This window comes from Mirounga leonina, unplaced genomic scaffold, assembly GCF_011800145.1.
Source record: "Mirounga leonina isolate KUSES-001 unplaced genomic scaffold, KU_Mleo_1.0 Mir_454, whole genome shotgun sequence".
NCBI classification, from domain to species: Eukaryota; Metazoa; Chordata; class Mammalia; order Carnivora; family Phocidae; genus Mirounga; species Mirounga leonina.
Genome location: NW_023270763.1, coordinates 14,747,531 through 14,762,892, shown reverse-complemented (window position 1 = coordinate 14,762,892; position 15,362 = coordinate 14,747,531). Strand labels below are relative to the sequence as shown.

The window sequence follows — 15,362 nt, the reverse complement described above, 5'->3', positions numbered from 1 at the left end:
TCATTTGATTAAGATAGTGTCTGCTAGGTTTTCAAGGTGTAAACTGCACCTTAACATTTTTTCCCCTTTGTGTAGTTAATAAATATTTTGGGAAGATTCTTTGAGTCTATGCAAATATGCTGTTTCTCTTTAAGCATTTGTCCACTAAATTTTTCATTCATTAGTGGATTTTGCTTGCATCAAATTATTACTTTGGTGTTCCACTGATTATTTTTTTTTACATTTAATAATTGGAATTCTTCTGTAAGGAAGAATCATTTCTCCCTCATTTTAAAATTTATTATTATTAATTTGGACTCAAGAATATCCAATACTATTATTGTTTACATTATTGCTCATATTTTTCTAGCTTTGGCCATTAATAGCTCTGTTGGGTTGGCTTCTGTGTCTTTTCTTTCATTTAAAACACTTATGTATTATCTGACTCCAGAAGAGGTTCCAGGTTCATCTTGTGTTTTTCCTGCCCAGCCTTGGAGTCAACTACTTTTCTAAGGAACTCTAGTTCCTCTTATCGAAGAATGATACTTAGACTCCAAAATTTGGATGCTTGATATGCTCATTTCTATTGGGGTGTTAGTGCTTCTAGGCCCTCTCAGCAGATAGAAGTAGAAAATATATGTGTATCTGTTGCTGTATATTAAAATACACAACCGTGAGTTTTTACGGATATCTTCAGTTCCTATCAGCATCATAGAGCTCATTCTAGTATTCCTTTTGTGCTTACTTGTAACTTTTTTCTTTGACGGTAAGAAACCCGGCCTGGCCCTCACCATCTACAACATATTAACCTCAACCTTAGTTATATGCATGTGAAGGACTTTAGAATTGCAAACTGATGCCTTTGTGAGAAATAAATTTATCTTAGGATGGATTTGTCTGGCTTTGGCATCAGGATAATGCTAATCTCATAGAATGAGTTAGGAAGTGTTCCCTTCTCTTTTACATTTTTGAAAGTTTGGGAAGAATTGGTGTTGATTCTTTAAATGATTAGAGGAATTCACCAGTGAAACCTGTTTTTGGGCTTTTCTTTCGAGCGAGGTTTGTTTTTTTTTTAAGATTTTTTTTTTTTTTTTAAAGATTTTATCTATTTATTCATGAGAGACAGAGAGAGAGAGAAGCAGAGGGAGAAGCAGGCTCCCAAGGAGCAGGGAGCCCGATGCGGGACTCGATCCCAGGACCCTGGGATCATGACCTGAGCCGAAGGCAGACGCTTAACCATCTGAGCCACCCAGGCGCCCAAAGATTTTTTTTTTTAATTCATGAGAGACAGAGCGAGAGAGAAAGGCAGAGGGAGAAGCAGGCTCCCAAGCAGTAGGGAGCCCGATGCGGGACTCGATCCCAGGACCCTGAGATCATGACCTGAGCCGAAGGCAGACGCTTAACCATCTGAGCCACCCAGGCGCCCTGTAGCGAGGTTTTTGAATACTGATTCAATTACTTGTCGTAAGTTGGTTTAGATTTTCCATTTCTACTTGAGTCAGTTTTGGGAATTTCTGTGTTTCTAGGAATTTGTTCATCTAGTTTATCTAATTTGTTGGCATACAGTTGTTTATAGTATTTTCATAATCCTTTATTTCTGTAAGATTGGTAGTGATGTATTAAGTTTCATTTCCGAGTTTACTAATTTGAGTTTTCTTTTTTTTTTCTTAATCTAGGTAAAGGTTTGTCAGTGTTGTTGATCTTTGCAAGAACCAACTTTTGGGTTCATTGATTTTTCTCTGACGTTTTTCTATTCTCAAGTTTCATTTGTTTTTATTCTGATCTTTATTAAATCCTTCCTTTTGCTCCCTTGAGCTTAGTTTGCTTCTCATTTTCTAGTATTAAATGGTGTATAGGTAGGTTATTGATTATTTACTTATTTATTTAAAGATTTTGTTTATTTATTTGACAGAGAAAGACACAGTGAGAGAGGGAACACAAGCAGGGAGAGTGGGAGGGGGAGAGGCAGGCTTCCTGTGGAGTGGGGAGCCTGATACGGGGCTCGATCCCAGGACCCTGGGATCATGATCTGAGCCTAAGGCAGACACTTAACAACTGAGCCACCCAGGCACCCCTGATTTTTTTTTTTTTAAATGTGAGTGTTTACAGCTATAAATTTCTTTCTGACCACTGTTTTAGCTACATTCTATTCATCTCTAGTATTTTGTAATTTCCCTGTTTTCTTGTTTGATCCACTGGTTGTTTAAAAGTGTTGTTATTTGTTGATTTTTCAGTTTTCTTTCTGTTCTTCATTTCTGGTTTTATTCCATTGTGGTTGAAGAAAATATTTTGTATGATTTCAGTCTTTTAAAATTTATTGATACTTGTTTTATGGCCTAACAAAGGGTACATCCTAGAAAATGTGCTATATACAATTGAAAATGTGTATATTGACGTTTTTTGGGTGTATTGTTTTGTATATGTCATAGGCATTATTGGCGTATCATATTGTTCAAATGCACTATTTCTTTTTAAAATTTTTTATTGTTACGTTAATCACCATACATTACATCATTAGTTTTTGATGTAGTGTTCCATGATTCATTGTTTGTGCGTAACACCCAGTGCTCCACAAATGCACTATTTCTTTATTGATCTTCTGCCTAATTGTTCTGTCCATTATTTAAAATGTGGTTTTTGAATTTTATAATTATTAATGTAGAACTGTGTTTTTCTTAGCTTATAAATATTTGTTACATATATTTTGGTGCTCTTTTATTAAGTATGTATATGCTTATAATTGTTAACATCTTCTTGATGGATTGACATGTTTATCAATATATAATGTTCTTCCTTGTCTTTTCTAACGGTTTTTGACTTAGAGTCTGTTTTGTGTTATAGGAGTGTAGCTACCTCAGCTCTCTTTTGGTTACTATTTGCATTAAATGTTGTTTTTCTTCCTTTCACTTCTGTCTGTGTCTTTGGATCTAAAGTGAATCTCTTAGGCAGCATATTGTTGGATTTTTTTTTTTTAATCCATTCTGTCAATCTCTGGCTTTTAATTTTAGATAATTTAATCCATTGACATTTTGCTCTTTGTTTTTATAAGTTTTATATCTTTTATGTTGCACACTTTATTACTGCCTTCTTTTGTGTTTGACTCTTTGTTATGTACAATTTGACTTCATTATTGTTTCCCTTTCTGTACATTTTTCAGTTATTTTCTTGGTGGTTATTTCTCTGGGGATTAAAACTAACCTCTAAAACTTACAACACTCTACATTTAATTTTCTTTATTTGTGGTAGTTCTGTGAAGTTGCAAAAATGCTGCAGTAGCGAATACTAAACTGTGACTTTTAGGGGAAATAAAGGATTAGGTTCTTACAGTCCTCTTGTCACAACATATTTGCCATCTTACCAGTACATAACTTTGTTATATGCTTCTGTGTAAAGTATTTTATTTATTTATTTTTAAATGTTTTATTTATTTATTCATGAGAGTCAGAGAGAGAGAGGGAGAGAGAGGCAGAGGCAGAGGTAGAAGCAGGCTCCCCGCCTAGCAGGGAGCCTGATGTGGGACTCGATCCCAGGACTCTGGGATCATGACCTGAGCTGAAGGCAGATGCTTAACCATCTGAGCCACCCAGGTGCCCCTGTGTAAAGTATTTTATATATACTTTTGATTCATTAACATTGAACTTATGGCCAACAGCATTGTAATTCATTCCTGATGAAGCTTATCTAACATACATATTTTCCCTGCAAGGCACATCATAGTCTTCTTGTGCTTAAGAACACTACACAGCACTTTAGCCCTGTGCTTGGGAACTATTTTAAATAGCAACATCACTAACAAAATGCAAAAAAATGGGACATTAAGTTGACTGCAGTATGAAAACTTAAACAAGAAGGCAAAGAGAACGTTGTCTTGTTTGACCTCATTTGGGAATGTGTGTACTAAAAACTCAATTTTTTGCTGCTCTGTGAGTGACCATGAATAACCACAAATATTGACCTCAAGTATTGATTTTGGGGTTACAGATAAATTTTAGCAAGTAGGTAATTTTGCAAATAAGGAATCAGCAGATAATGAGGATTGACTTTATTTTGAACAAATACCACCTTTGGTTCAACAGTATTCAAAAACTTTGCTCATACAAAGCTTCATTCCTTCTTTTTTGTGTTGCCACAACTTTATGCATTGTGTACTCATTAACATAGATTTATGATTATTGTTTTATACATTTGTCTTTTAAATTGTATAGAAAAAAAGAGCTAGAGTCCAAAAAGTTCAGTAATGCAGACTTTTTTGTATTTGCCTATGTAATAAACTTTATATTCTGTATTTCTTTGTGTGGTGCATATCTATCTAGTGTCCCTTTATTTCTGCTTTAAGGACTGCCTTTAGCATTTCTTGTAGTGCAGATCTACTAGTGATGAACTCCCTCAGTTTTGCTTCATCTGGAAATGCCTTGTCCTTCAGTTTTGAAGAGTAGTTTTGCGAGATACGGAATTCTTGATTGACATTGTTTTTCCTTTTAGCATTTTAAATATGTTATCCCACTGCCTCTTGACCTCCATGGTTTCTGCTGAGAAATTGCCTGTTAATCCTCCTGAGGATCCCTTGTATGTGATGAATATATTCTCTTGCTTCCTTCAAGATTCTTGAATCCTTTGTCTTTCAGCAGTTTGATTATAATGTATCTTGGTGTGGATCTCTTTGAATTTATTCTGTTTGAGTTCCTTGAGCTTGTTGGATTTGTAAATTCATGTCTTTTATCTAATTTGGGAAGTTTTTAACCATTATTTCTTCACGTATTCTTTCTTCCCCTTTCTCCCTTTCATTTTGGGATTTCCTTTAAACCAGTGTTGGTATTCTTGATGGTGTCACACAGGTCCATAAGGCTGTGTGCACTTTTCTTCATACTTTTTCTTTTCCTGCTCCTTACACTGGGTGATTGACATATCTTCAAGTTTACTGATTTTTTCTTCTCTAAGCCTGCTCAGTCTGCTATCACAACCCTCTAATGAATTTTTCATTTCAGTTATTATACTTTTTAGTTCTAAAACTTGGTTTCTTTTTATCATTTGTGTCTCTTAATTGATAATTCTGTATTTGTTGAGACATTTTTCTTGGTTTCCTTCAGCTCTTTGAGCATGTTTGAGACAATTGATTTGGTGTTCTTCTAGTAAGTGTGATGTTTGTGCTTCAGGGACAGTTTTCATTATTTTCTTCTGTGAATGGGTCATACTTTTCTTGTTTCTTCATATGCTTTGTAATGTTTTATTGAGAATTTCACATTTTGGATGTTTGTGATGTGCTAACTCTGGGAATCAGATTCTTCCCATTCTTCAGGTTTGTTTTTTTGCTTGCTCTGGGTTTTAGTTGTTTGTTTGCTCAGTTTTCCAGACCATTTTTATACAGACTCTATTCTGTGTTGTGTATTATCTGTGAAGCCTGTGTTTTAGTGGCCAGAGAATGTGTTGCCCAAGATTTCCTTGAGCACGTGGAGCCAAAGAAAAATGGAGGAATAAAAGCCCTTCCCCAGTCTTTGCTGATTGACTGTGTTTTGGGGCATTCCTTCAAAGCTTGGCCAGGCTATTGACAACCTTGCCTTTGCCTTCACTTCCTATTTGTGCTGAGCCTGAAAATCAGTTGTAGGTGAAAGTTTAGTGTCTTCTCAGGGCTTTTCTTAGCATGAATTCTGTCTGGGCATGTGTTAGGCTTTCTTTATTCCCTGGTGTATGTGAGTGCTTTTCAGTGCTTTGACTTGCCCAGAACTCTGTCTCCCAGCGTTTCTTTACAGGCATTCAGTTAACTGTTGTTTTCTTGAACTGTAATCCTTTGGTGCACTGAGATCTGTGTGGAGTTCCTTTTTTTAAAACTTCGACTACAGAGTTTTTTGAATATAGATAGAATAAATAGTATAATGAACCTTTGTGTACATTTTATTAACACAAAGCCAGTCATGTTCCATTTGTCTACCCCAGTCCTCACTATTTTGATGCAGATCCCAGCCATGATATTGTTCTGTCAGTACATACTTAAGGTGACAGATAATATAAAAAATAAGACCTTTTAAGAAAGAATATAGCCATAATACCATCATCTCATATTAAATTTTCATTGTCTTCTATTAAAGGGAATACATGTATTTCCTTTTCTAGTTATCCAGGGATAGAGTAGAAAACAAACAAGCAAACCTGAAAAGTATCTCTTTGGACATCCGCTTAAATCAGTGGTTTTCAACTGGAGCAAATTGCTATTTTTTCCCTCTGTGGGGAAACCTTGGCCATTTGACAATGTCTGGAAGCATTTTTGATTGTTAAAGCTGAAGGAGATGTTTCTGGCACCTAGTGGGCAGAGAGGTCAGTGATGCTCTTAAACATCTTATAATGCACAGAACAAACCTGCACAACAAGGAATTATCCAGTCCAAAATGTCCGTTGTGCTGAGGTTGACAAGTCCTGTGTGCAGTGGTCCACAGGTGCTTTTTCAGTCAAGGGTACTGCTGGAATGTGATGGCGTTGAAATAAAATGATACAGCACATCTCCTTTTTAGTGATAGAATCTGTGCTTATGAAACTTAAAATATTATAGGATGAATATTTGCCAAAGAAAAGCCGTGTGAGTATGTGGACTGAAATATTGGATCGCATTATACTTAGCTTGTAGGAGAAAGAATCAAGTGCTTTGTGTCCTAGTTCTCATTGTATCACATTTTACAGTCTCTTCTAATCTCTCTCTAAGATTCTTTTTTTTTTTTTAAAGATTTTATTTATTTATTTGAGAGAGAGAATGAGACAGAGAGAGCATGAGAGGGGGGAAGGTCAGAGGGAGAAGCAGGCTCCCTGCCGAGCAGGGAGCCCGATGCGGGACTCGATCCCGGGACTCCAGGATCATGACCTGAGCCGAAGGCAGTCGCCCAACCAACTGAGCCACCCAGGCGCCCTCTCCCTAAGATTCTTGACATAAGTAGTTGTATGTGTATTTGTTGTTGTTTGTTTGTTTGTTTGTTTTTGGGAAGTCAAGATTCAAAGGAAGTAACAGGATTTAGTGGGTAATACCCCTTACCTGTGTTACCTGTTTATAGCCAATAATGCGGTCCTTTAGATTCTGAGGCAGTAAATTTACCCCGTTTTTAATTTTAATTTTTTTTGAAAATTTATTTATTTATTTGAGAGAGAGAATGAGCAGGAAGGGCAAAAGGAGAGGGAGAGAGAATCTCAAGCAGACTCCGTGTGACCTGAGCCAAAACCAAGAGTCGGACGCTTAGCTGACTAACCATCCTGGTACCCCTACCCAGGTTTTAAAAAAGCCAATGATGTACTTAATAAATTCATTAATGAGATTTTAGATAAAAGTAAATGGAGAGGTTTCACTTACTGTAGCTTCTGATGAAGAAGTACTAATACACTAACTTTAAGATTAGAATTCACCATCCGTTTCGATTATAAATAATCTAATACACATGTTAGAAAAGGCCGAGAAAAATTGACTTAAATGCTTATGTGAATGTTTTATTTATCTTAGTTTCATTTTACAGGTTCTTAAAAATAGCCTCTGAGCCTCAGTTTCCTAACTAGAATAAAACAGTAATACCTTCCTTACAAGGTTGCTATGAGGCTTAATTGCTTGAGGGAGATGGTGCATGTGAAAGTGCTTTAAACTGAGTATGATGTGCAAGTGTGAGTTTCCCCAAACGAATTTCTTTAACTTTATTTGGATAATATGGGTAGCAGATGGTTATAGATAGATAAAATATTATTGTGTTCTGTTAATTTTCAGAACGATTTGTTGAGTGCTATATGTATAGATAGCCCAAATTTACCAGTTTGTCTCCTGTTTTTTGTTTATGTAAGTGAAAATTTTGTACTTTGAAATTTCAAATTAAGAGTTTTATCTTTCTTGAACAAATAACGTGATTACAAAAATGGGCAAAGGATCTGAGCAGAGTTCTCCAGAGAAGATATACAAAAGTCCAATAAACACATGAAAAGGTAATAATATTCCCAATTTGGAAATAAATGAAATGTTCATCAACTGATGAATGGATAAACAAAATGTCCACCCAATGGAATATTATTTGGAAATAAAAAGGAATGAAGTAGTGATACATAGTACAATATGATGAACCTTGAAAACATGCTGCTAAGTGAAAGAAGCCAGTCACAAAAAACCATAAATAGTATGATCATATTTCTATAAAATGTCTCGAATAGAGAAACCTATAGAGACAGGAAGTAGATCATTGGTTGCTTAGGGCCTGGGTGTATGTGTGGATTGAAGAGTGATAGCTAAGGGGAGCAGGATTTCTTTTTGGGAATGACAAAAATAATCTAACATTGATTTGTAGCGATGGATGCACAACTCTGTGAATATACTAAAAGCTATTGGATTGTGCACTTTAAATGGAATTTTATGGTATGTGAATTATATTTCAATAAAGCTGTTAAAAAAGCTTTGCTTGAGTAGTGAACAGAAGCTTTTCAGATATATTTTAAATGTAGTTTGAAAGGTCACTCTTGCGTAAATGAAAGTTCAAAATATATAATACTGTGAAAATTGTCCTTTTTTCATTCTTGTCTTCCAGTCACTTAGGTTTTCAGAGAGATGCTACACATGTGTGAATAGATTTGTGGGTGTGTATGTGCTTTGTATATGCACACCCACAAGTGGCAGACTGCTTTATAGTATTCTATGCCTTGCTTTTTTTGCTCCTACTTTGTAGAGATCTTTTCATATCAAAGTGCATATAGATGTAGAACCAGATCTTAATGTGCTAAATTAAATCATTGTTTGGGAAGCAGGAAAGAAATACGCTTAAAGGGCCTTTGTCTTTAAAGTAATTACTAAGGTGTTTACCTTCCACAAAAATTTCCGCATTCTCTGTGTGTAGTAGGATTGTAATATAATTTTGCCCCAAGGTAATATTTTACTATTTTTATTGCTGTGGTAAGAACACCTAACATGAGATCTGCTCTCTTAACAAAATTTTAAGTGTACAGTACGGTATTGTTCATCATAATGTTGTCTAGCAGCTCTCCAGAACTTGAATCTTACATAACTGAAACTTTATATTTGTTAAATAGCAATTCCCCATTTCCCACTCCTCTAGCCCCTGGCAACCACCATTCTGCTCTTTGCCTCTGTGTGTTTGACTATTTTATAAGCTCCATATAAGTGGTATCATGCAGTATTTGTCCTCCTATGGCTTATTTCATTTTAGCATAATGTCCCTCAGGTTAATCCACGTTGTCACATATGGCAGTATTTCCTTCCTTTTTAAGGCTGAATAATATTCCATTGTATATATGTACCACGTTTTCTTTATTCACACATCTTGGTTAATAATACTGCAATAAACCTGGGAGTGGATGTATCTCTTTTGAGATTCTGTTTTTAAATCTTTTAGAAAAAGACACAGAAGTGGGATTGCTGTATCATATGGTATTCTCTTTTTAATTATTTTTAGAAACTTCTAGACTGCTTTCTATAGTGGCTATACCATTTTGCATTTCTAACAGTACATAAGGGTTCTCATTTCTCCATATGCTTGCCAACATGTTATTTTATTTATTTTTATTATTTTTTCTGATTATGGCCATAGCAATGGGTATGAGGTGGTATCTTACTGTGATTTTGCTTTGCATTTCCCTGATGATCAATGATGTTGAGCATCTTTTGATATACCTGTTGGTCATTTGTAGGTCTTCTTTGGAGAAATGTTAAGTCCATTGCCCATTTTAAAATTGAGTTATTATTTGCTGTTGAGTTAATGGGATTCTATATATATTTTGGATATTAACCCCTTATCTAACATCTAGTTTGTAAATATCTTTGCCCATTTCATAGGTTACCTTTTCACTCTGTTGGTTTTTTACTTTTTGACCTGAATATGCTTTGTAGTTATTTTAAGGCAAATGAACTTAAACTGTTCCCCTTAATTTTTTGATGTGCTCTTTTTGCACTGGTAGAAGATAAATAGCAAATAAATGGACTAAAGACCAAAATCTTAAAGAACTGGTGATTATGTGGTATGGTGTATGGCAATATTATCAATCAAATACAATTGAAATTGGTAGAAGTTTTATCTAAAATTATATGTGTAAGATCAAAAAAAGGAGAGGGAATAAACAATATTAACTAATGAAAGAGGATATATAATTATAGCTGCCTCAAAGATTTAATCTTTTAATTAGTATTTGTTTATTTAATGAATATTTGAAAATTTGGAAAAATTAAATTCCTTGTTAATTTATTTATTTTAAAAAATCTACGGAGTTTATTCAGATTTCATCAGTTTTAAATGCACTCATTTGTGTGGTGGGTGTATGTATACAGTTCTGTACAATTTTATCATATGTTTAGAATTGCATATCTAAAACCACAATCAAAATACAGACTTTTTCCATCACCAAAAGGCTCCTTTTTGTTACCCCTTGATAGCCACACCTACTCCTTTGCCCTCCCGTTCCTAATCCCTGGAAATCATTAGCCTGTTCCCAGTTTCTAAATTCCTTGTAAATTTAGATTTTTCAAAAGTAATTCAAGAAGGATGTCATCGTGAGTACTTTTGTAATCATTGTAGTAATGGAATCAGTAGTTACAAACCATTATCAAAAAGAAACCAGACCTACATGGTTTTATAAGTAAGTTCTAGCAAACATTCAAGGAAAAGGAATTCTCCAGAAAGCAAAGAAAAAGGGAACACTTGTAAACTAATTTTAAGAAACTAGTGTAACCTTGATACCAGCCCAGAGAACAGCATGAAAAACAAAAATTGCAGTGCATTTTCACTCATTAGCAATGGGTGTAAAATCCTAAACAATACATTAAAATACAGAGTCCAGGGGCACCTGAGTGGCTCAGTCATTTAAGCATCAGACTCTTGATTTCAGCCAAGATCATGATGTCAAGGTGGTGAGATTGAGCCCATGGGGCTCCATGCTGAGGTGGAGCCTGCTTAAGATTCTGTCTCTCCCTCTCCCTATGCTACATGGCCCCCCTCTGGGCATCAAAAAACAACAACAAAAGATCATGGTCAAGATGGGTTTAATTTTGGGGCGCCTGGGTGGCTTAGTCGTTAAGCGTCTGCCTTCACCTCAGGTCATGATTTCAGGGTCCTCGGATTGAGCCCCGCATCGGGCTCCCTGCTCAGCGGGAAGCCTGTTTCTCCCTCTCCCACTCCCCCTGCTTGTGTTCCCTCTCTCGCTGTCTCTCTCTCTGTCAAATAAATAAATAAAATCTTAAAAAAAAAGGATGGGTTTAATTTTTGTAAATATAATTTTTTCTTTTTTAAAATTGAAGTATAATGAACGTATAGTGTTATATTAGTTTCATGTGTACAATTTTTTTTTGTTGTTGTTAGAGTGAGTGTGAGTGTGGGGGGAGAAGGAGAGAGAGAATTTAAGCAGGCATTACACGCAGCATGGAGCCTGTAGCGGGGCTTGATCTCACAACCCTGAGATCATGACCTGAGTGGAAATCAAGGGTTGGAAGTATGGACAGTCATCCAGGTGCCCCAAGTGATTCATTTTGTACATTACTCAGTGCTCATCAAGATAGGTGTTTTTTTGTTTGTTTGTTATTATAGCTGGCTGTGTAATTAGTACTCCACTGTACAAATGTTTTTGCATTTTTATTATATATTTTGGACACAGATTATATCAATTTATACTTCAGTATGTGAATATGAATACTTCTTTCCTATGTTTCCAACAAGGTTTAGTGTTTTAAGAAAAGGAAACCTTTCCTTATGTGACAGGTTGTAAAGGTCGTATAGAGAGTTCTGGTATACCCTTCATTCACCTCCTTAATGTTAATATCTTACTTTATGATGGGACAGTTATGACAACCAAGAAATTAACATTTCTTATTAATTGCAATAGATAAAATACTATTAATTAAACTGGAGACTGTTGAGATTTTGCCAGATTTTCCATTACTGTTCTTTTTAAAGTGTTGGTACATGCTATCAGATGATGTTCAAGGTAGGGACAGAAGATCTTTTGTTTTGTTTGGCTTTTGGATATCCAGTTCTAAAACCATTTATTGAAATGATTATCCTTTCTCCCTTGAATTGCCTTTGCACCTTTTGTCAAAACTCAGTTGATAATATATGTTGGGTATATTTCTGGTTTCATTTGTTTTGTTGATCTGTGTGTCTCTCTTTGGCCAATACCACACATTCTTGCATATAACAAAGACAGTTGATTTTTGTATATTGATCATGTATCTCATGTACTTGTTAGGTTCCCTTACTAGTTCTCATTAGTTCCAGTCTATTTTTTGTAGATTCTTTTGAATTTTTATGTAGACGAACATGTCGTTTGTGAAGAGAGAGTTTTATTCCCTTTTCTGGCTTCATTTCACTGACTAGGACTTATATGCTATATAGGAGTAGTTAGAAAGGACATTTTTACAATGTTTCAGACATTAAGAGGAAAACATTCATTCTTTCACCATTAAGTCTGATGGTAGCTGTGAGGAGGTTTTTTTTTTTTTTTGGATCCCTTCATAAAATCAAAGAAATTCCCTTTTATTTTTAATTTACTGAGAGTTTTTGTCATGAATGGATGTTGAATTTTTCTTTTTTTTTTTGGATGTTGAATTTTATTAGATACTTCTATTCAGATGATCATTTGTTCTTCATTCTGTTAAAATGGTAAGATAGAGTGATTGATTTTTGCATACTGACCCAGCCTTGTATTTCTGAGATAAACTACTTGGTTGTGACACATTTTCCTTTTCATGTGTTCCTGCATTCAGTTTGCTTATAGGGTTTTTGTTTGTTTGTTTGTTTGTTTTAGGTTTCTGTCTCTGTGTTCATGGAAGATATGGGTCTGTAGTTTTCTTTCTTTGTAACATCTTAATATGGTTTTTGTATTAGAGTAATGCCGGCCCCATATAGGTAGGTCTTGTGTGTGTGTGTGTGTGTGTTTTAAGATTTATTTATTTATTGGAGAGAGAGAGAAAGAGGGAGTGGGGGGGAGGAGCATAAGGAGAGAATCCCCAAGCAGACTCCAAGCTGAGCATGGAGCCCGATGCAGGGCTCGATCCCAGGATGCTGAGATCATGACCTGAGCCAAAACCAAGAGTCAGATGCTTAACTCACAGAGCACCCAGGCACCCCATTTTTTTTTTCAGGTCTTGTGTTTTAACCCAATCATATCTTTTAACTGGTGTGTTTAAACCATTTATACTGAAAGTGATTATTGGTATGGTTTGATTAAATTCTACATCTTGCTGTTTTCTATTCTCTGTGTTGTTTTTTATTTTTCTGCCTGCTCTCATGTTAATTGAGTATTTTAAATGATTTTATTTTATGCTCAGTCTTGGCTTATTCTTTATATACCTTTAAAATATTTTAGAGATTCTCCTAGGGTTTACAGTATACATAACCAGAGTCAAATAGTACACCACTTCAAATAATATACCACTTCATGTGTAGTATAAGGATTTCACAACAGTATATTTCTTATTCCCCTCTACCATTTTTAGAGCAATTAAAGGTAAAAAAGGTAAATATGATTTTTCTCCTTTCCCCCCCTTTTCCAGTGCTCATTATTTCTTTGTACAGATTCAGGTGTCTATCTACCATATGTATGTTTCTTTAGTCTGAGCAATTCCCTTTAACATATCTTGTAATGTAGGTTTGCTGAGGAGGAAATCTCTTAGATTTTGTGTGCAAAAGCCTTTATTTTCCATTTCTGGAAAATATAGGGTATAGAATTCTGGTTGATGAGTTTTGTTTCTTTTAAGCATGCTTCTCAGGTGTCATAGTTTCAGCTGGCTTGTTTTCTGATGAGTTGTCAGATGTAATTTTTAATCTTTGTTCTTATGTAGTGTGTGTTTTCTCTTAAAGATTTTATCAGTACCTTCTGTTTTCATCATTTGGATATGATATTTTTAGGCTGTTTTTAATTTTTCAAATGTCCTGGTGGTTCTGTGAGCTTCTTGGATCTCTGGTGGTTTTTCATTACCTGTGAAAAATTGTTAGCTATCATTTTTTACTATTTCTTCTGCTTTGTTATCTCTGCTTTCTTTCTGGGATTCCAAGTATGTATATTTTGGGCCTATTTGTGTTGTCCCACAGCTCTTGGATGCGGTGTCCCTTTTTTTCCACTTAAAAAAGAAAACTTTGTGTTTTAGGTCGCTTATTTACACTGATCTCCCAAATTTTTTTTTACTCTTTCCTCAGCTTTACTAGTTATTGCTGAACCTGTCAAAAGCCTGTTCTTTCATATTTAGCATTTCTCTTTGATTGTGTGTTATAATTTCCATCTCTCTGCTGAATTTACCCATCTGATCTTGCATATTACCCACCTTTTCTATTAGGGCTTTTAACGTATTAATCATTGTTTTCAAAATTCCCTGTCAAATACTTTCAACACTTGTGTTAAGAGTTTGGTTCTGCTGACTGCTTTGTCTGTTGGAAATGTGTTGTTTTTCTGTGCCTCATATTTTTTTGTTGTTTAAAGTCAGACTTCTTACTTATTATATTAGAGACTGAGGTGAGTGTTTTTTTGTGTTTGGAAATCAGTATACCTTTCCTTTCTGCTTGGACTTTTCTTTTTGGAGTTTAGGTTAATGAGTCAGGAGCTGGGCTTGAGTTGAGATTTGTTGTTTCTGTGCTTACTCTCATTATACCACTGGCTTAAAATTCCATTAGAGGATACCTTAAGTGTGGCATGGGGGCTGGTTTGACAGAATTTTTTTTCTCAGTGCCTCATCCATCCTAAACTTCAGGTGTTCCCACTGTGCTGTCTCTCAGGGAGGGCCAATTACTGTGATTTTGCAACTCTTCCAGAAATATTCTCTTAGTCATTAATGGATGCTTGTTAGCCTGGAAGTGGGTGACTGGAAGAAAAGTTTGCACGTTTCTTATTGTTCTAATTAAACCCCAACCTTAGCCAGGCACTTCTCCATCTAACCTTCTCTGCTAGATATCATGACTTAAGCCAGAAAACACTGCTATAAATAGCTAAACTCTTCGGGGGAAACCAACTCTGATTTTATGACTTTATGGTTTTACTACTTTGATTTTATGATTTTACCACTACTGCACAGTAGATGACTAGCTGAGATGTTATTACAGAGTCCTTTAGAACTTTTCCTCTTGTTCTCAGGCACCACACAAATCCAGTGGGCACCGAATGGAGGTGGAAGATGGACCAGCCTGAAATGATCTTAAAGGAAGCCATTGAAAACCATCAGAACATGATTAAGCAGTTTAAAGGTATTTATCTACCCTCTACAAAGGAATGCTAATTAGCGTGAATTAAATTGGCTGAGGAATTGCCTCTTTGACAGGATTTTTGTCCCCACTGGCAAATTTTCATATAGGGAAGTGAAAACTTCATAGAAATATTATATATATTTTGGCCCTTTTTCTTTCTACTGACAACTTTCATATCCCATATGATGGAAGAACTAAAAA

General features: G+C 35.4%; 1 protein-coding gene across 3 annotated transcripts in view; it reads left to right on the top strand.

Annotated features, from left to right (window-relative positions):
* LOC117999523 (S-adenosyl-L-methionine-dependent tRNA 4-demethylwyosine synthase TYW1) overlaps nucleotides 1–15,362 on the top strand; it is a 206,348-nt gene that overhangs the window by 78,523 nt on the left and 112,463 nt on the right. For all 3 annotated transcript variants that reach the window (XM_034988723.1, XM_034988724.1, XM_034988722.1), the window contains one exon: nucleotides 15,052–15,161. In XM_034988723.1, coding sequence (XP_034844614.1) covers nucleotides 15,052–15,161 — 110 coding nt within the window. The remainder of the gene's footprint in view (nucleotides 1–15,051; nucleotides 15,162–15,362) is intronic.